This window comes from Hypanus sabinus, chromosome 7 (genome assembly GCF_030144855.1).
Source record: "Hypanus sabinus isolate sHypSab1 chromosome 7, sHypSab1.hap1, whole genome shotgun sequence".
In the NCBI taxonomy this organism is placed as follows: Eukaryota; Metazoa; Chordata; class Chondrichthyes; order Myliobatiformes; family Dasyatidae; genus Hypanus; species Hypanus sabinus.
The window spans coordinates 7,972,203-7,994,347 of NC_082712.1; the positions used below are offsets into that span (position 1 = coordinate 7,972,203).

Here is a 22,145-nt window from a genome sequence, read left to right on the forward strand (position 1 = left end):
CCTTCTGGTGCTCCCCCCTCACCCCGCCCTTCTTTCTCCCGAGGCCTCCCGTCCCATGATCCTTTCCCTTCTCCAGCTCTGTATCACTTTCGTCAACCACCTTTCCAGCTCTTAGCTTCATCCCACCCCCTCCGGTCTTCTATCATTTCGCATTTCCCCCTCCACTACTTTCAAATCTCTTACTATCTTTCCTTTCAGTTAGTCCTGACGAAGGACCTCAGCCCGAAATGTCGACAGTGCTTCTCCTTATAGATGCTGCCTGGCCTGTTGTGTTCCACCAACATTTTGTGTGTGTTGTTTAAATTCCTTTACCAGTTTTACTTAGATGCGCAATTCACACATCTCAGTCATAGTACTGCGGATCCAGACTCCTGTTATTGTGGTAATTAAGCAGAACATGGAATGAGAAGATCCTTTCACTTCTGTGTTTCAATTGCCAACAGGACAAAAATATTAAGGGAACAGAATTGGAAGCGTGGATTTACCTTAAGAGTGCTGGGAACTCAGGATTTAGAGATACTAGAGATATGGGCAAAGCCATGAAGGAATTGAAAAACAAGAATGAAAAGGCATATTTAACCAGAAGCTAATGGAGGTCAGTAAGCACAGCGTAGTGGGTAAAAAAAAAAGACATGGGCGTTAGAGCTCTGTGGGTGGAAGATGGGATGCCAAGCTACTACTTTGCAAAGTCATATCCTAAGGTAACCAAAAATAGAATTTATTATTATTCCCCTTGCAATAACGTTCTTCATACTTCCTATGATAAATCACAATTACATTATCATTGGGCCTCTGTTACTTGGTTCCATTAGCAATTCTTAAATGAAGGAACAAGAGTGTTGAAGTCATAATTCTTTTTCATAGCAGATGAAACCTGTCCAATTTTTCTTCTCTTGCCCTATTGTCATAATTGCATGCATCTTCTGTGCCTTTTCACTGATGAAGCAGATCTCAATTATTATATCAATCCAGAGGTTGTGCTAAGTAGCATGGTGCCATATCATGTATGACCCGATCATACATCAGGACCAAAGGACATACAGCTTCATTGGTCTAGTTGTTTTATGTATTTGCACCCACTCAGAGATTGAGCTTCAAGCCATCTCCCATCCATTCGAAGTATACCAGGATGGCCCTTGCACTCAAAGCTCACAAGCTGAAGGCCCTCTAGCTCACTGAATAATACTGACCTCAAATAAAGTTCACACAAGAACCTGGAAAATATGAACAACTACTCATATCTTACGGCTGAAGAAAGACAAAGATGGAATATACCATCATTTTCAATATGCCAGCATTGTCCAGCTAGCTGAAGATTAAGATGTCAAACCTGGAGCAAAACAGTGATAACCACCATCTTATATGCAGCTGCCTCAAGATACTGTAAAGATATAATCAGTGTCTCAAAAGATGCACATAAAAGAATCACTGCTAACATCCTCTCCTAGGATAACAACACCAGCAATGAGGTCCTCAACTGGCTACATCAACAGGCAACAATGCTTGTACGCCCAATTCCACTCTTGAACAAACACTATTTTAACTTCTGCCAAAAGGTGACAGAGAAAACTGCTAAGGATATTCTGAATGCCCCAGCGAAAAAAATTGAACTCCTCACCAGCTCCTAAAAATGGCTCATCACCATCTTCAAAGGAAATTAGAGATGTGTAATCAATGTTGGCCTTGGCTTCAGTGTCCACATGCATTCCCCTTTGGCTATGAACAAATTTCCTTCAACTTTACTAGACATGCTGAGAAAAAGGTGTAGCTGGGACTTGAAATCCTGAGGTATAAGGAAAGGTTAAATAGGTTAGGACTTTATTCAGTGAATTGCAAGAGAATGAGGAGAGATTTTAGAGGTCTTTGCCGCCTAAGGTTGGGTGAGACTTGAATGAGAGGTCAGAGGTTTAAGAGTGAAAGGTGATATATCTGTAACCTTCAGGTTCGGCTAGCAGCTTAATATAGGGGGAGACAGCCTCCGGCCCAGCCAAACTTAACAAATCTTGTTTGGGTAGATGCTGCATGATGTGTCCCCATTACAAATCAGTACCACGAAATAACAAACAGTACACAATATGCAATTAAACAATTGAGCTTTAGAATCCTTATTTTGACTTTAGGGTTAGTAAAAAAAAAACAAAAAGGACCCATTCTCATGAAAAAGTCTAATGCACAACGTTGGAGTTCACTGATTTCCCATCTGCTCGTTCTCAATTGATTTTGGGTATTGACTCCCAACCCCATTCAAAGCCCACTCCGTCCTGCAGTCTACAACTTCCTCGTTCTGGCATCTTCTCTATCTTCTGCCGAACAAAAGTCCGCAAAACCTTCTCTCGGGCACACAAGAAAGAAAAACATTTCCCCTCATTGGCCAGCATACATTCCAAAGCCCCTGTTACCTCTAGTCATAACCCAAACACTGTGCTATAGAGAAACCATTACATTAGCAGGGAAACCTTTCACAGGTCGTTACATATGTAAAAAATAGCTTCACTTAGAGGGTGGTGCGAGTGTGGAACAAGCTGCCAGCAGGAGTGGTAGCTGCAAAGTCAATTGTAACATTTAAGAAAAGTGTGGATAGGTACATTGATGGGAGAGGTATGGAGGGCTATGGTCCAGGTGCAGATAGATGGAAATAAGCATAAAACCATGGTTGGCATAGGCAATATGCTGTGCTGCAGTGCTCTGACTCCAAGCTGTTTGAAAATGATGCTTTAAAGCATGTTATATTTCACACAGTGAAGACCATCAGACATAGGAGCAGGACTAGGCCATTCAGCCCATCAAGTGGGCTGCTCTGCCATTCCATCATGGCTGATCCTGGATCCCACTCAATCCTATTCACATGCCTTCTCATCATATGCTTTCAAGCCCTGACCAATCAAGAAACTATTAACTTCCATCTTAAAGATACCTGTGGACTTGGCCTCTACCACAGTCTGCGGCAGAGCATTCCACAGATTCACTACACTCTGGCTAAAATAATTCCTCCTTACCTCTGTTCTAAAAGGTTGCCCCTCAATTTTGAGGCTGTGCGCTCTAGTTCTGGATACCCCCTACGATAGGAAACATCCTCTCCACATCCACCCTATCTGGTCCTTTCAATATTCAGTAGGTTTCACTGAGATCCCCTTGTGTATTTCGAATCCCAGTGACTACAGACCCAAAGCTGCCAAATGCCAAATCATATGTTAACCTCTTCAATTCTGGAATTATCTTTGTGAACTTCCTCTAGATTCTCTTCAATTACAATAAATACTTTGAGGTAAGGGGCCCAAAGCTGTTGGCAACAGTCTACATATGGCCTGACTAGTATCTTATAAAGCTTCAGCATTATCTCCTTGCTTTTATATTCTATTCCCCTTGAAATAAATGCCAAAATTGCATTTGCCTTCTTTACCACAGACTACCTCTAAGTTAACCTTCTGGGAGTCTCATACAAAGACTCCCAAGTCCCTCTGCACCTCTCATGTTTGAACCTTCTCCCCATTTAGATAATAGTCTGCACTATTGTTCTTTTTATCAAAATGCATTATTGTACATTTCCCAACACTGTATTCCATTTGCCACTTTTTTGTCCATTCTTCCAATTTAAGCCTTGCTGCAATCACATTGCTTCCTCAGCACTACCTACCCCTCCACCTATCTTTATATCATCCACTAACTTTGCCACAAAACCATCAATTGCATTAACCAAATCAATGACAAAATGTGAAAAGTAGCGATCCTAATACTGAACCCAGAGGAATACCACTAGTCACCAGCAGCCAACCAGAAAAGGCCCCCTTTATTCCCACTCACTGCCTCCTGCCTGTCAGCCATTCCTCTGTCCATGCCAGTATCTTTCCTATAATGCCATAGGATTTTTTCTTGTTAAACAGCCTCATGCGTGGCACCTTATCAAATGCCTTCTGAAAATCTAAGTAAATGACATCCACTGCCTCTCCTTTGTCTACCCTACTTTTTACTCCTTCAAAGAACTAACAGATTTGTCAGACAAGATTTCCCTTTACAGAAACCATGCTGACTGACTTATTCTGTCATTAGTCTCCAAGTACCCAAAACCTCATCCTTAGTAATAGACTCCAACACTTCCCAACCACTGAGGTTAGGATGACAAGCCTCTCCTTTCTTTTACCTTCTTCCCTTCTTGTGAGCGGAGTGAAATTTGCAATATTTCAGTCCACTGGGAACATGCCAGAATCAAGTGATTCTTGAAAGATCATGACCAATGCATCCTTCAACAACTTCTCTCAGGACTCTAGGAAGCAGTCCATCTGGTCCAGATTATCCACCTTAAGACCTTTCAGTATGCCTAGCACTCTTTCCTTTTGTAACAGCAATGGCACTCACTCCTGCTCCCCAACACTCCTGAATGTTACACATTCAACTTCCCACACACTTTCGCTGCCTTTTACACCCTTATAGATTCAGATTCAGTTTATTGTCATTTAGAAATCACAAATGCAATGCAGTTAAAAAATGAGACAACGTTCCCCCAGAATGATATTACAAAAGCACATGACAAAACAGGCTACACCAGAAAATCCACGTAACATTTGGCAATCCCCAATCCAGAGTCCGGAGAGGCTGCTGTGTATTAATATCGCGCTACCGTCTAGCACATTCCCCAGAAAGGAGCTCCAAATCCACCAGACAAAAACAAGACCAAAAACTAAAGCTACAAGACTGGCACATAGTTACAACATATAGTTACAACAGTGCAAACAATAGCATAATTGATAAAAAAAAACAGACTATGGGCACAGTAAAAATAGTCCAAGATGTTAAAGGACTGTAAGTTCAAAAGAAATCACCACAGTTTCCACAAGTCCCCAGGATCCCGACAGACTCGCCATCCCACGCCGGCGGCAGAAGGGAATACCCCCGCTATGGACTTCCAAGGCGCAGCCCGACACAGCCTCGCAGACGCAGCACACACTGAAAGCGACCCGAGTCCGTCAAACCTCCGAGCCGACGACCATCCCCTCCGGCACAGCTTCTCCAAGCACCATCCTCTGCCGAGCATATTAACGCGGCCCCACCAACGGCCATCGGCAACGCGACCCCGAGGACTGGGGGTCTATTCTTCCCAGCAGAGTCCCGGACCTCACAGCAGCAACGAAGAAGGTCTTCCTGGAATTTCCTGATGTTTCTCCGTGCTTTCACGTCCATTTTCAATCGATTATAATTGCGCACTGCACCCCACTTCACAAATAACAGATAATCAGTTCCGGAGTGGCCGCTGCAAGCTGCGTCATGCCACCATCTTGGATTATATATTGGATTTCCTTGGATTTTATGTAGTCCTTAACTTCCCGTCAGCCACGGTTGCCTACCCCTGCCATTTCAGAACAACTTCTGTGGGACAGATCTATCCTGTGCCTTGTGAACTATTCCCAGAAACTTCAGCCATCTTTACTCTGCCAGCCAGTGTCCTCTTCCAATCCACCTGGGCAAGCGATTCTCCCATGCCTCTGTCATTCCCTTTATTCCCATTGAGATATTGATACATGCAAGTTATGCTTCTCCCTCTCAAAATGCAGTATGAAGTCAATCATATTATAATCACTGTCTCCAAACGGTTTCTTTACATTAAACTCCCTTATAAGACCTGGGTTATTACACCCAATTTGGGCTTTCCCCAAGTAGGCTGAAGCACAAGCTGCTCTAAAAAGCCATCTCATACGCATTCAACAAATTCACTCTCTTGTCATTCGACACCAAATTGATATTCCCAATCAGGTGTGCTGTTTTCATCCAAGTGCTATTCTATCTATTCATATTTGGAGCTAATGGTAATAGCCACTGCTTCCATACCATTGGCCTCAGTTTCAGATAGAATGCCACAATCAGCATCTTAGTCGCATCACACTTCTGTCGGCAATGAACCTTCAGTAAAAGACCCAGTATTTGAATTCATTTAGACAGACAGACAGACTTTATTGATCCTGAGGGCAATTGGGTCTTAATTGATGTCTGAAAAGCTTCATACAAAAGTTCCAAAAGTATGGCTTATGAAGATTGTATTGTGGAATTAATCCAAACACTTATAGGGAGCAGCACAAATAATTCAAGGAAAAAAATGGGTATGACTCAGTTTTCTATTTCAGGTGTATCCATACGATTTTCTTTTCAAATTTACTTGCAAAATAAGCTATATGCTGCTGAACTCTGAAGTACTAATAATATCACAACTTATCGAGCACAGGGGGATTATGTTCCATGCTACACACAATGCAACAGTAACTACATTCCTTTTCTTATTTTTTCAAGTAACACACTTGCCAACAGAAATTAATTTAGCTATTCCCTCAATGGTCTGGGGGTACTGGTGGGAGTGCATAGATGGATGACTAAAGACAACATCTCTTACATGCAGATTCTGAAACCAGCAGCCTTCCTTTATTTCCCCGTAATCTCCTATTTGCCAACTCTGTCGAGGCGGAGATTCCCCACCCCCCCCCCCATTCTGGTTTTACAAATCAGCGATGGGATTATTTCTGACAAAACTTTGATCTTTTTTGATTGGTTACCTCTTTACAGTCATATTTGCTATTAGAGTCAATATGGGGCAATACCAACTTTATTCTGGCTACTTGAGAGGATCTACCATTCAAGAACATTACAACAGAATAACTCTGAATAGAATGGAACTTCTATCAATGTTTTAGTTAGAAATTTAACCTGAGGGATGAGGCAAGGGAATGATTTCAAACTGACTTATTTTAAGATTAAACTTGGGCATCATGTAGAATTTTGATATTTTTATGGTGTTAATTAGTAAGTTACAGATAGTAGTTAACTAGCTAGCTTTAAATGGTTAGAGGCCAAAAACAGCCCTTTGGTAAAGGGTTAAATGTATAACATTAACCAGGTTCTGCTGATGCATGAAATGGTTGCTTAAAGGTCAACACTAACATTGCTCTAGTACTGAATATCGTCAGTATGAGAATTCATGTGACGGTGCCTCAGGACAGAAGATAACTTGCTTTTGCTTGAGTGCTGCTGGTTCAAAAGTGACTAATGAACCCAATGCGAGAAGTGTGAATTTTTCCACCAGTAGAGCAGGAGAGCAGTTAGAAAGACAGTGCATCTTTCTACCACTTAAACATGGGTTGTGTGCGCCTTTGATACATAGTCCTGAAATTCTCCATACCACTCTAAATACATGTTCTCGACTTTTAACAGAATGGATGAGAAGTTTCCAAGGAGGCAGTGGGAATGCAGCCTGTGGGACAATCGTGCATTTTTACCTCAATGTGTTAAATTGACATACTGACAGGTCTTGGGGTGCAAGCTCCCTGAGAGTGACTACACAACTTAATATAGTGCTAAGGATGGCATGCTTGCATTCAGTTTGCACCAATAAGAGACAGGAAGTCATGATACGACTGTATACACGCAACCCATGTTCATGTGGTAGAAGGATGCACCGTCTCTCTGACTATTCTCCTGCTCTCTTGGTGGAAAAATCCATACCTCTCACATTGGCTTTTTAGAGTACTGTAAGTAGTTCTGATTCCTGTGTTCAGGGATGTGGGGGGCTTCAGAGAGTGCGCAGAAGAAATTCACCAGGACATTGCCTGAATTGGAGTGCATTAGGTAGAAGGAGAGTTCAGACAACAGTTTCTCTGGAGCAACAGAAGCTGACGGGGGAGCTAATACAAGTACATAAAATTATAAGATGTGCAGATGGGCAAAATTGTTAGATTATCACTCCACAGGTGAGCACAGGTTTAAGTGAGAGTGAGAAATATTTTAAAAAGATTTGCGAGACAATTATTTTTAAATGACTAAAATAATACATGCTTGGAATGCACTGCCAGGGCACGTAGCAGAAACTGACACAGTAGCAATGTTGAAGAGACATTTAGAAAGACAAATGAACAGACAGTAGATGGATACAGAGCAAGTGTAGACAGATGAAGACTAGCTTCATTTGGCATTATGGTTGCCCCAGATACGGCAGGCCAGAGCCCCTGTTCCTGTACTGTACTTCACTACTGTTCTATGTACTATGTAAAATTTTGGGTTCCTACCTTTAAGAAAATAATGTTTTCCATCAAAGGTATACAGCAAAGGTTCAATAGAATGGTTTTAGAGATGATGGAATTAATATACGAGAAGAGAATAATTTCGTCTAAGCCTGTATTATCTAGTATCACAACCTATGGACTCACTTTCGAGGACTCCTCATCTCATGTTCCAGATATTTTGATTTCTTTGTTCAAGCAAACAAAGAAAAAGTTTGTTCTCTTTTACACATTGGTTGTCTGTCTGTCTTGTTGTGTGGTTTTTCATTGTATTCTGTTGCACTTACTGTGAATGTCTGCAAGAAAATAAACCTCAGTAGTATATGGCGACACATACAGTGTGTACTTAGATAATAAATATACTTTGAACTTTAAAAATGACAGATCTCATTGACACTAATCAAAAAATTTATAAGGCTTAGCAGGCTGGATTCAGTGACAATGTTTCCTTGCCTGGAGTCAGGACTGAGTTCAGAAGTAATTTTGTCTACCCAAGGCCACCGACAAAGCTCAGATGTTGAGTACAGTAAAGAAAAGATTGGTAGATTTCTATATATTACAGCTGTGAAGATTCCTGCTGCACCTGGTGACCCTGTAATCTCTGTCTCAGGCCAATATTAGGCTGACCTAAAAGAGGGTGAACCCTCGCAAGGCAGAAGGTCCCAATGGAGTACCTGGTAAGGCTCTGAAAACATGCGCCAACCAACTGGCAGGAGTTTTAAGGACATTTTCAATCTCTCACTGTTACGTGTGAAAGTTCCCACTTGCTTCAAAAAGACAACAATTATACCGGTGCCCAAGAAGAATAACCTGAGCTGACTTAATAACTAACACCTGGTAGCTCTCACATCTACAGTGATGAAACATTGAGGTTGGTCATGACTAGACTGAACTCCTGCCTCAGCAAGGACTTGAACCCATTGCAACTTGACTATCGCCACAATAGGTCAACGACAGATGCAATCTCAATGGCTCTCCATGTGGCCTTAGACCACCTGGACAGTACAAACACCTATGTCAGGATGCTGTTTATTGACTATAGCTCAGCATTTAGCACCATCATTCCCACACTCCTAATTGAGAAGTTACACAACGTGGGCTTCTGTACCTTCCTCTGCAATTGGATCTTGACTTCCTAAATGGAAGACCACAATCTGTGCAGATTGGTGATAACATATCCTCCTCGATGACAATCAACACTGGTGCACCTCAAGGGTGTGTGTTTAGCCTACTGCTCTAATCTCTCTATTACCATGACTGTGTAGCTAGGCGTAGCTCAAATAATATCTATAAATTTGCTGATGATACAACCATTGTTGGTAGAATCTCAGATTGTGACAAGAGGGCATACAGGCGCGAGATGTGCCAACTAATGGAGTGGTGTTACAGCAACAACCTTGCACTCAATGTCAGCAAGACAAAAGAGCTGATGTGGACTTCAGGAAGGGTAAGACGAAGGAACACACACCAATCCTCAGAGGGATCAGAAGTGGAGTGAGTGCGCAGTTTCAAGATCCTGGGTGTCAAGATCTCTGAGGACCTTATCTGGTCCATACATATCCATGCAGTTATAAAGGCGGCAAGACAGTAACCATACTTTGTTAGGAGTTTGAAAAGATTTGGTATGTTAACAAATACGCTCAAAAACTTCTATAGATGTATCATGGAGAGCATTCTGACTGTCTGGTTTGGGGGGCTGTATTGCACAGGACCAAAAGAAGCTGCAGAGGATTGTAAATTTAGTCTCCATCTTGGGTACCTGCCTACAAAGTACCCAGGACATCTTCAAGGAGCGGTGTCTCAGAAAGGCGGCGCCCATTATTAAGGACCTCCAGCACCCAGGGCATGTCCTTTTCTCACTGTTACTATCAGGTAGGAGATACAGAAGCCTGAAGGCACACACACTCAGTGATTCAGGAACAGCTTCTTCCCCTCTGCTATTCGATTCCTAAATAGACAGTGTAGCTGTGAACACCATCTCACTATTTTTAATATGTATTATTTTTACACAATTTTTAATCTATTCAATATACATTTATTGTAATTTATTTATTATTTTTCTTCTTCTATATTATTTATTGCATTAAACTGCTGTTAAGTTAACAAATGTCACAACACATGGCAGTGATTCTGATATTTACAGAATTAATGGAAATAACGCAGAAGCAGTCTGTCCTGGAGTTGGAGGGCTGTCGATGTGCGTGAGTGGGAGGGAAAAAAAGAGCTGCTGCTACTTGTGTTGTTCTGCTGAACATTATCGGCATGCTATGTTGGCACTGGATGAGTGATGACACTTGAGGATTGCCCCCAACTTGTGTTTATTGTTAACACAAATGATGCATTTCACTGTATGTTTCAATGTACATGTGATAAATAAATTAATATAAATCTGAGTAACAGATTCTGCAATTAAAGGTTGAAGATTTGCCATGATCTTACAGGAGACTCGAGGGGCCAAATGCCTTACAACTGCTATTTCTTTTCCCAAGACACACTTCCATCAGGTTTCTTAAATGTAGCTCCATTTTCACTCTTAAACTGCACAACTGAGAACCAATTAAAACAGTGAAAGCCAGAATTCAGCAGATTTAAATGAAAATGGTTAACACACCTTTCAGTTAAAAATGAAACTCTAGAGGAAGAAGTGACTTAGCCAAGTAAATTTTAATTTTTCAGCTTCTACACAAATTTATGAAGCTGATCTTGTATATTAAGTTGACCTCAAGTGGAAATCAATGGGTACCACTTTAGAACAACTGTTTTAATAATGGGGTGGAAAAAGCAGTGCCATAAAAGTCAAATGAATCATGAATTTCACTATTCATTTAAACCTTATTCTAAGATCTTTGAGCTTGGCTGGTGAGTCAAATGTAATAACTCTCACTGTGAAAGAGCCTGCTGAAACTAATCAAACTAAATCACTTAACACATTAGAATGAAATTCAACAAAGAAAATACATCAAGTTAAAATTAAAAGTAATAATATCTACTAATACCTTGAACAGTCCTGTATGTTTCAATATACATGTAACAAATAAAGCTGATCTCTTTAATCTCCTCCAAATTCATCTCCAAAAATAAGAGCACTCATTGACTCAACACCAAGATTTGACACATAGCATTATTTGTGAAGAGTGTGATGCTGATAAAACTATCATGCTGGGAATCTGGCACACGCTCTTGTTCTTCCTGCTAATGCATACTGCCAAGCTGGGAAGCAGGTACAAATCCAGCAACGTGGAAAGTCATTGCTGCTGAAATTAATCAAGCAAAATCACTTAACATACTAGAATGGGTTTATGATACTGCCTGACCTGCTGAGTTCCTCTAGCATTTTGTGTTGCTTGAATGTGGAAAGTCTGCTGTGAAACAAACATTGGGTCAAGGTGATCAGGGTAGCCATGGTATCATAAAGTAGTAAGATTACCTTTATCATATGTACATTGAAACATCCAGAGAAATGTGTCATTTGGGTTGAGGATGTGCTGGGAGCAGCCCGCAAGTGTCTCCATCCTTCCAGCACCAACATAGCATACCCACAAATTACTAAACCCAATAAGTCTTTGGAATATGGGAGGAAATTGGAGCAGCCTTACAGACAGCAGCAGAAATCAAACCCAGGTCTTATAGCTGGCGCTGTAAAACATTACATTCACCACGTCACTACCAAGCTGCTGACAATCCAGCACATATTAACACCAAACCTACAGTAATCCAATTTCATTCTTCTCACATCTTCAATTCCCTCCAAATTCTACCACACAACTTTACAATTAGGACAATACAAGTGGTCAATTAAAGACATCAACTTGGAAAAAAGTGTATGCAGAATATTACTGGGGGCTGGTTGCACTTTCCATGCATAGTCTACAGCCCCTCTTGCTAGATATGCAACCTGCTAGATACGATAGCAGCTGGTACCTCTGGTTTCTTTGTTTGTTCAGCTCTGAACTTCTGACCAAAAAAAAAGCTTGCTGACGGAGAGGTCCCTGACCTAAACACAGCAGTGTTGGAACAATCTAACACTATTATTGTTACGGACACTAACTTATATTTTTCTCCATACTCAACATTCCACTGAAGTGGGTACAAAACACTGATTTTTGCATCCATGGGCAGATCCAGAGATTATTAAGTTAAACAGGAGTTTGAATCTATGGAACCAGACAGTGATTCATATACATTTAGTTTCTGGACATGGTTAGATATAGAATGTTGCTGGGCTAATACATTTAAAACTGTCACTTCCCACCCCAACATCTAACACAAACACAAGGCCAGCTTCTATCCTGCTGCTCTAAGACCACTGAACAGTCCTCTAGTACAATAAGATGAACTCTCAACCTCAACATTAACCTTAACAAACACAATGTACACTGCAGATGCTGTGGTCAAATCAAGACGTACAAAAAGTTGGATGAACTCAGCAAGTCGGGCAGATCCATTGAAAGAAGCAGTCAATGTTTCTATATAGGGCCTCTGCCCCCTCCTCCTTTAGCCCTGACGAAGGGTCCCGACCTGAAACGCTGACTGCTTCTTTCAACAGATGCTGCCCGACCTGCTGAGTTCATCCAGCTTTTTTGTACGTCAACATTAAACTTGTTATGGGCTTGCACTTTGTGTTATGCCTGCGCTGTACTTTCTCCGTAACTGTAACACTTTTTTGCATTGTTACTATTTTCCTTTGTACTACAACAATGCACTGATGTAATGAAATGATCTGTGTAGATAGCATGTAAAACAAAGATTTTCACCGTACCCCAGTACGGGTGATAATACTAAACCAATTTACTTCACTAATTTACCAATCAAATGGCTTCAGCTATCTATTTTTGCTTCTCAATTCCTACGCTATGATATATTCATCTTTGGGTCTTAATACAAAAGTGTATTTGGAAAGGTATTTTCATAAGTAGCAATAAAAATAGGCATTTATAGCAAAGTGCCATTCAAAATGATGAAATGATTACAATCTGGTTTTGAACCTGGCCTTAAAAATGTCAACATAGCAGCATCTACACTTACAAAGGAGACTGAGGCTTGCAACCATTGCCTACCCCATTCTGAAATCTTCCTATGAGAGCATCACTGACAGTGTCCTGACTGACTGCATCATTGTGTGGTAGAAAAATTAAAAGGCATCACTGGGTCTCCCTTCCTCCTATTTCTGACATTTACCAGGAATATTGTAGAAGGGCATGAAGCATTGTTGAGGAACGCTACTACTACAAATCCCACAAACTTTTTGATCCACTGTCAGGAAGGAGGTACAGAAGCATCAGGACTAGGACTGCCAGACTGGGTAACACTTCTTCCCTCTAGCTGTGAGACTAATGAATACCCAGCCATCACTGCGGTCTAGTCACTAGGACAATGAGCTGTTTACTGTACTGTTTACCTGCGCTGCACACTACATGCACTTTGACTTACATATAACAAATAAGTTGACTTACATCAACTTATTTATGTTAATATTTTGTTTTATGTACTGTGTGAAATACATATTTTGTAGGTGCTCCATGGTCTGGAGGAACGTTGTTTCATTTGGTTATGTATGTAGTCAAATGACAACGAACTTAAATGTGAAAATACATTAAGCCTAGTTTAACACTATCAATACAAGTGATAATATACTTGTGGAAATCTAATTAAAATTTTGAGGTTACCGGACTCTGGAGAATCATGGAAACCCTCTTCCGCTGCTCCATCATGTTGAAATCCTGACGCAAGTCAGGTGGCATATTCCGCTCTCTGAGGTAGTCTGGATTGTTTTCATCAACTCGGTCGAAGTATTTCTCCTTGTGTGGAGCAGTTGATGGGGGTGGGGAAGTAACCACCCCTACACCAGAGTCACCATTCATGGCAAGGTATTCTAGGCTCCTGCAAGGAAGACATTGAAATGTCACCCCATTACAAATAACTAATATAGTCAACATGAACCAAATACTCAACTTAATCTCATTTTATGTTTAATGTTTATATTATTGTGAAGAACACCAATCAATTTGTAAGGTTTGCCTTTACACAAGTATTTATATTTTCATTTTCCACTGTCTCAATCTCAAATGAACATTAAAAAGGTACAAACAGATATCTACTTAAAATGGGCAAGTCAAATCAAATCAATAAATGGTTGCTGTTTTACATTTCAGTACATTTTAAAAAACCAAAAATTAGTTATTATGAAAACATTGGTACACTCTTCAACGGAAATTGACAGAACTTTGCAGAGATTGTGGTTCCGTTAGATGGGTGTCCCTGGGACTATTACTTTGAGGGGTGACTGGAAGAGTAATCCAGCTATCTCAAAGATTTGATCATCAAATGAGTGCAAAAGACAAATGACTAAGATCTCATACTGAAAGTTAAGACATTATTTAGATTTGGAGATACACAGCAACAGGCCCTTCCGCCAAACAAGTTCATGCTACACCAACGTGACAAATTAATCTAAAACATGTAGGTCTTTGGAATGTGGGAGGAAACCAGAGCACCCAGAAGAAATCCACATGGTCAGAGGAAGAACATACATGCTCCTTATAAATTGCAGTAGATTGCTGGTGCTTTGAAACAATAGTTTACCAAATTTCAAACTAAAGATTTTTTTTACAATATCAACCATTTTCAAATTATTTTAAAGCATGAAAATCATCTTCCCTTTCCTTTCATTGTTAAACCTTTTCTTAATGCAGAGTTTGAAAAGCCAGTGACCATCATGGAATGCTAGAGTACTGGCTCACTTGCGCACTAATTAATTACTCACTGTCACTTTAACAACTTTAGTGCCAACTATTTTCATGAATATTCAGTAAACATTTTCTAGTAAACTTAAAAACCAAGGAGTATTTTGGAAGCATTCAGCATACCAATATAGAGATCTGCTATTAACAGATCATGCAATGAAAATGAGAAAAATAAGTTGTCTTATAGCTAGTTCTGTTCTTTTCACTGATTCCTTGTAGACAGAAGGTACAACACCCAAACCCACAGTGCTGATAATAGAGATAAATTTGCATTTGCACTACATTTCTGGCTTCCGTTACTGGCCAAATTATGATAAAAATCTCAACATTTAAATCTGAATTGCAGTATTTGTCATGTTAAAGCAATAGTTTATAGATATCATTTTGAAATGAAAGTAGTAACACTAAGATTTCTGTTACCATTATGTTATTGCAATTTGAAATTCCTAAACTTGTTCGAATGCAATGCATCTATTACCGACTTTACTTTGACAAACTATTCTATCCAATTTCAGCCTGTAGGTCCCTAGGGAACTTAAGATATCAGAAATAAATTTCAAATTAAATCTGCTGTTTTTGTTTGAGCTGCATTGCTTAAGAAAGACCTACCTTAGAAATAAGCAAGCTAATATATTACGGTCATTAGGAAAAGAGGGGACACAAGAACAGAATGACAAGAGCACAGTATGGGAGCTGAAATAAATAGTCTTGAGTCAAGTAAATCAGAAGCAATAGGCAAGGAGGAAAGGTGTGCAGATTAAGGGCTATGCCCCACTTTGCATCAAGCCTTACCATGAGAATGCTGCCAAAACCTCAAGTCGGTATCTTTATCAATCACAAAATAAGAATGTAAGAACAAAAAAGAAAGTAAACCATTTGTCCCTCAAGCCTGCACTGCCATTCAACAATTACTGATGATCTGCCTAAACAGTATTTTTCTGTACTATACCCCATTCTTTTATCTTTCAAAAAAATATTGATCTACCCACCAGACATTCTCACTTCTCTACATCCTGCACACCCCACCTATCAGAGAGATTAAACCAAAGAAAGCACATTCTGCCAAGCTCAAGAACAGCTTCTATCCCGCTGTTACAAGGCTATTAAATGGCAATGGTATGACAAAATGGATCACTGACTTCACAAACCACCTTGTCAAGACCTTCCACTTTGTCAGCCTACGTTGCACTTTTCTCTGTAACTGTATTCTGTTATTGTTTTCCCTTGTAATACCTCAGTGCACTGAAGTGATGAAATGGTTCATATGGATGGCATACAAGTCCAAGCTTTTCACTGTACCTCAGTACATGTGACAATAATAAACCAATTTACCAATCTGTGCTTTGAATGCTATCAATAACCAATTCTCCCCAGCATTTCAAAGATTCGCCACCTCTGAAGAACTTTCCCCTCTACTTCAATCAGAAAGGTTAGCAGAGTAATCCTTCCCGCATCCACCCCAGTGAAATATCGGGCATTACTAGTGAGTTCCGTGAGGTCCCTTTATACTCCAGAGAAAATAGCTTACTGATTTTTCACATTTGACTGACCCACTACCCCAAGAATTTTGGCAAACGTCCCCCTTTGGTAAACATATTCTTTTATACACAAGCAGACCGAAACTGTGTACAATTCTTCAGGTACCTATAAAAACTATTCACCTCCCCCCCCCCCAAGAAGTTTTCATGTTTTGTTTACAACATTGAACCACAATGGATTTAATATGGCTTTTTCTTCCCCCCCCCCCCCACAGTGATCAACAGAAAAAGTCTTTCATACGAAAGTGAAAACAGATATCTACAAAGTGATCCTAATTAATCACAAATAAAACAAAATAATTGATTGCACTGGCATTCACCCACTTTAATATGACACACCAAATCATCACTGATGCAGTCAACTGGTTTTAGAAGTCACATAATTAGTTAAATGGAGATCAAGTATGTGTAGTCAAGGTGTTTCAATTGATTGTAGTAAAAATAAACCTGTAACTGGAAGGTCCAACTGCCGGTGAGTGGTAACCTGGCAAAAACTACACCATGAAGACAGAAGAACACTCTAAGCAACTCAGCGACAATGTTATTGAAAAGCACAAGTCAAGAGATAGGAGCAAGAAAATTTCCAAGTCACTGAATATCCTAGAAAGCAAATGCAGTTTATTGAGAAGACACGTGTCCACTATTGAAAAGGAATTTAGGTGTAAAGAATTGTAAGGTGTAACCCTTGCTACAATTACAGTGAATACAGTTAAGTCAGTCATCAAGAAATGGAAAGAATATGGCACAGTTGTAAATGTGCCTCGAGCAAGCCATCCTCAAAAACAGAGTGACCGTGCAAAAAGGGGAAGAGTGAGGGAGGCCACCATGAGACTTATGACAGCTCTGGAGAAGTTACAAGTTTCAGTGGCTGAGATGGGAGAGACTGTGCATACAACAACTGTTCCCCAGGTGCTTCACCAGCCACAGCTTTATGGGAGTGGCAAAGAGAAAGCCACTGTTGAGAAAAAAAAACTCACATGAAATATCAGCTAGAGTTTACCAGAAGCCATGTGGGAGACTCAGAAGTCAGCTGGAAGAAGGTTCTATGGTCTGATGAAATCAAAATTGAACTTTTTGGCTATCAGACTAAATACTATATTTGATGTAAGCCAAACACTGTACAGCAAAAGGACACCATCCCTACTGTGAAGCATTGTGGTGGTTGCATCGTGCTGTGGGTGTCCTCCCAGAGCCTGCTGTAGTGAAGGCTTGTGAAGCTAGTGGGTAAAATGAATGCAGCAAAACATAGCAAAATCCTGGAGGAAAACCTGATGCTGTCTGCAAGAGAACTGCAACTTGGGAGATCTGTTTTTCAACAAGACAATAAGCATAAAGCCAAGGCTACACAGGAATGGCTTAAAAACAAAGTGAATGTCCTGAAGTAGCCAAGTCAGAGTCCAGACCTCAAATCAATTGTGAATTTATGGCTGGACTTGAAAAGGCTGTTCACTCAAGATTTGTATACAATCTGACATAGCTTGAACAGTTTTGTAAAAAAAGGGGAAAAATTCCAATGTCTAGATGGACAAAGCTGAGAGGCCTTTCCACACAGACTCGGATGCAACTGCTACCAAAGGTGCACTGACTAAACACTGACCTGAAGGGGTTGAGTAATCATATAATCAATTATTTTGTGTTTAATAATTGTAATATATTTAGACCAATTTGTAGAATTTTGTTTTCACTTTGACATGAAGTCTTTTCTGTTGACCAGCCACATTAAATCCACTGTGATACATTGTTGTAAAACAATAAAACATGAAAGCTTCCAAGGAGGTGAATACTTTTTATAGGCACTGTAACTGTAACAAGGGTTACATCTTATAATTATTCACACCTACAGAAATCCTCTTTCAATAGTGGACATATGTCTTCTCAATAGGCTGTATTTGCTTCCTAGGCTAAAAATCTTTAGCAACTCCATCAGATCCAAACAAGATACATCCTAAGTTACTGAAGAAAGTGAGGGAGGAAAAGGACTTGCCATAATCTCCTCATCTCTGAAACGGGGGCATGCCAGAGGACTAGAAAATTGCAAACAGGACAAGATTATTCAAAATAGATTGCAGCAACGTCCCTGACAACCAGAAAATTTGGAGAAGGAAGGCCGAGAATCGGAGCGGAGTGCAGCAGGAGCCATTTTGATTTTTTCTTCTTCTCATCGCAGTTCCAAGAGGCGGGACTGCACAGGTGTGTGATGACGGACAGTGAAGCACGGAAGATTTAAAAGGAACACAGCCTTATACAGCGGGCAGCATCGTTTTGCAGGGAGCGGAGTGAGCCAGGAGCAGAGTGAAGGCTTAAGGGCTTGGGCTCAACGGGCTTAGGTGGAAACGGGTGAGGCAAGGTAGGTTTAGGTTTCAATTTTTCCTGTTATTTGAGGAAATGGGGTAAGTATGAGTGTGAGGGCAGCTTGTTGTTCTTGGTGTTGGATGTGGGAGGTCCTGGAGTTTCCTAGCCTCCCGGACGTCCACTCGTGTGCCAGGTACGCCGAGCTGCAGCTCCTAAGGAACCATGTTAGGGAACTGGAATTGCAGCTTGATGACCTTCGTCTGGTCAGGGAGAGTGAGGAGTTGATAAAGAGGAGTTACAGGCAGGTGGTCACACAGGGGCCATGGGAAGCAGACAAGTGGGTCACGGTTAGGAGGGGGGGAAAGGGGAAGAGTCAGATACTAGAGAGTAGCCCAGTAGCTGTACCCCTTGACAATAAGTTCTCCTGTTTGACTTCTGTTGGGGGACAGCCTACCTGGGGGAAGCAACAGTGACAATGCCTCTGGCACAGAGTCCAGCCCTGTGACTCAGAAGGGTAGGGAAAGGAAGAGGAAGGCAGTAGTAATAGGGACTCAATAGTTCGGAGGGTCAGATAGGTGATTCTGTGGACGCAGTCGGGAGACCTGGATGGTAGTTTGCCTCCTGGTGCCAGGGTCTGGGATGTTTCTGATCCCGTCTATGATATCCTGAAGTGGGAGGGTGAGGAGCCAGCGGTCATGGTACATATGACATAGGTAGGAAAAGGGAAGAGGTCCTGAAAGGAGAATATAGGAGGTTAGGAAGGCAGTTGAGAAGAAGGACCACAAAGGTCGTAATCTCAGGATTAATGCCTATGCCACATGACAGTGAGAGTAGGAATAGAATCAGGTGGAGGATAAATGTGTGGCTGAGGGATTGGAGCAGGGAGCAGGGATTCAGATTTCTGGATCATTGGGAACTCTTCTGTGGCAGGTGTGACCTGTACAAAAAGGACAGGTTGCACTTGAATCCAAGGGGGACCAATATCCTAATGGGGAGGTTTGCTAAGGCTATTGGAGAGACTTTAAACTAGAATGGTTGGGGGGGGTAGGAATCAAATTGAAGAGACAAGGAGAGAGGAGTTTAGTTCATAAATAGAGAAAGCTAGTAGACAGTGTATGAGAGAGGATAGGCAGGTGACAGAGAAGGGGTGCACTCAGACTGAAGATGTAGGGGAGAAGGAAGAAAAAGATAAAAGTTGTTTGCACCGTGAGGGATAAAGCAGAGAGTAAGATGTGGAGAGTTTCTTAAATGCATCTATTTTAATGCTAGGAGCATTGTAAGAAAGGTAGATGAGCTTAGAGCACGGATTGATACCTGGAAATACGATGTTGTAGCTATCAGTGAAACATGGTTGCAGGAGGGGTGTAATTGGCAACTAAATATTCCTGGATTTTGGTGCTTCAGGTGTGATAGAATCGGGGGGGGGGTGCTAGAGGGGGACGTGTTGCATTGCTTGTCAGAGGAAATATTATAGTGGTGCTTTGGCAGGATAGAGGGCTTGTCTAGGGAGGCTATTTGGGTGGAATTGAGGAATGGGAAGGGTGTAGTAACACTTATAGTGGTGTATTATAGACCACCTAATAGGGAGCGTGAACCGGAGGAGAAAATTTGTAGGGAGATAGCAGATATTTGTAGTAAGCACAGGGTTGTGATTGAGGGAGATTTTAATTTTCCACACAGACTGAGAAACCCATTCTGTAAAAGGGCTGGATGGTTCAGAGTTGGTAAAATGTGTGCAGGATAGTTTTTTTGCAGCAATACATAGAGGTACCAACTAGAGAAGGGGCAGTGTTGGATCTCCTGTTAGGGAATGAGATAGGTCAGGTGACGGAGGTATGTATTGGGGAGCACTTCGGGTCCAGTGATCACAATGCCATTAGTTTCAATATAATTATGGAGAAGGATAGGTCTGGACCCAGGGTTGAGATTTTTGATTGGAGAAAAGCTAACTTTGAGGAGATGTGAAAGGATTTAGAAGAAGTGGATTGGGACAACTTGTTTTATGAGAAGGATGTAATAGAGAAATGGAGGTCATTTAAAGGTGAAAATTTGAGGGTACAGAATCTTTATGTTCCTGTTAGGTTGAAAGGAAAGGTTAAAAGTTTGAGAGAGCCATGATTTTCAAGGGATATTAGAAACTTGGTTAGGATAAAAAGATATCTCTACAATAAATATAGGCAGCCTGGAGTAAATGAGGTGCTCGAGGAATATAAGAAGTATCCTAAGAAAGAAATTTGAAAAGCTAAAAGAAGATACGAGGTTGCTTTGGCAAGTGAGGTGAAAATAAATCCAAAGGGTTTCTACAGTTATATTAATAGCAAAAGGATAGTGAGGGATAAAATTGGTCCCTTAGAGAATCAGAGTGGACAGCTATGTGTGGAGCCGAAAGAGATGGGGGAGATTTTGAACAATTTCTTTTCTTCGGTATTCACTACGGAGAAGGATATTGAATTGTGTAAGGTAAGAGAAACAAGTAGGGTTGTTATGGAAACTATGACGATTAAAGAGGAGGAAGTACTGGCGCTTTTAAGGAATATAAAAGTGGATAAATCTCCGGGTCCTGACAGGATATTCCCTAGGACCTTGAGGGAAGTTGGTGTAGAAATAGCAGGGGCTCTGACAGAAATATTTCAAATGTCATTAGAAACGGGGATGGTCCCGGAGGATTGGCATATTGCTCATGTGGTTCCATTGTTTAAAAAGGGTTCTAAGAGTAAACCTAGCAATTATAGGCCTGTCAGTTTGACGTTAGTGGGGGGTAAATTGATGGAAAGATGATATAGATGATGATGAGGGGGGAGGGATGGGGGAGAGGGAGAGGGAGAGGGAGAGGGAGAGGGATGGGGGAGAGAGAGAGGGAGAGGGATGGGGGAGAGGGAGAGGGAGAGGGATGGGGGAGAGGGAGAGGGATGGGGGAGAGGGAGAGGGAGAGGGATGGGGGAGAGGGATGGGGGAGAGGGAGAGGGAGAGGGAGAATATATGATTACCTGGATACACAGGGTCTGATTAGGAACAGTCAACATGGATTTGTGCGTGGAAAGTCATGTTTGACAAATCTTATTGAATTTTTTTTGAAGAGGTTACTAGGAATGTTGACGAGGGTAAAGCAGTGGATGTTGTCTGTACGGACTTCAGTAAGGCCTTTGACAAGGTTCCACATGGAAGGTTAGTTAGGAAGGTTCAATTGTTAGGTATTAATATTGAAGTAGTAAAATGGATTCAACAGTGGCTAGATGGGAGATGCCAGAGAGTAGTAGTGGATAACTTTGTCTGGTTGGAGGCCAGAGACTAGTGGTGTGCCTCAGGGATTTGTACGGGGTCCAATGTTGTTTGTCATATACATTAATGACCTGGATGATGGGGTGGTAAATTGGATTAGTAAGTATGCAGATGATACAAAGGTAGGTGGCGTTGTGGATAATGAAGTAGGTTTTCAAAGCTTGCAGAGAGATTCAGGCCAGTTAGAAGAGTGGACTGAAAGATGGCAGATAGAGTTTAATGCTGATAAGTGTAAGGTGCTACATTTTGGTAGGAAT

At 41.2% G+C, this 22,145-nt stretch overlaps 1 protein-coding gene across 8 annotated transcripts in view; it reads right to left on the reverse strand.

The window, feature by feature from the left end:
• The window catches only part of add1 (adducin 1 (alpha)), a 173,261-nt gene that overhangs the window by 98,703 nt on the left and 52,413 nt on the right, over positions 1-22,145 (reverse strand). For all 8 annotated transcript variants that reach the window (XM_059974140.1, XM_059974139.1, XM_059974138.1 and 5 more), the window contains one exon: positions 13,703-13,916. In XM_059974140.1, coding sequence (XP_059830123.1) covers positions 13,703-13,897 — 195 coding nt within the window. In that variant the 5' untranslated portion in view covers positions 13,898-13,916. The remainder of the gene's footprint in view (positions 1-13,702; positions 13,917-22,145) is intronic.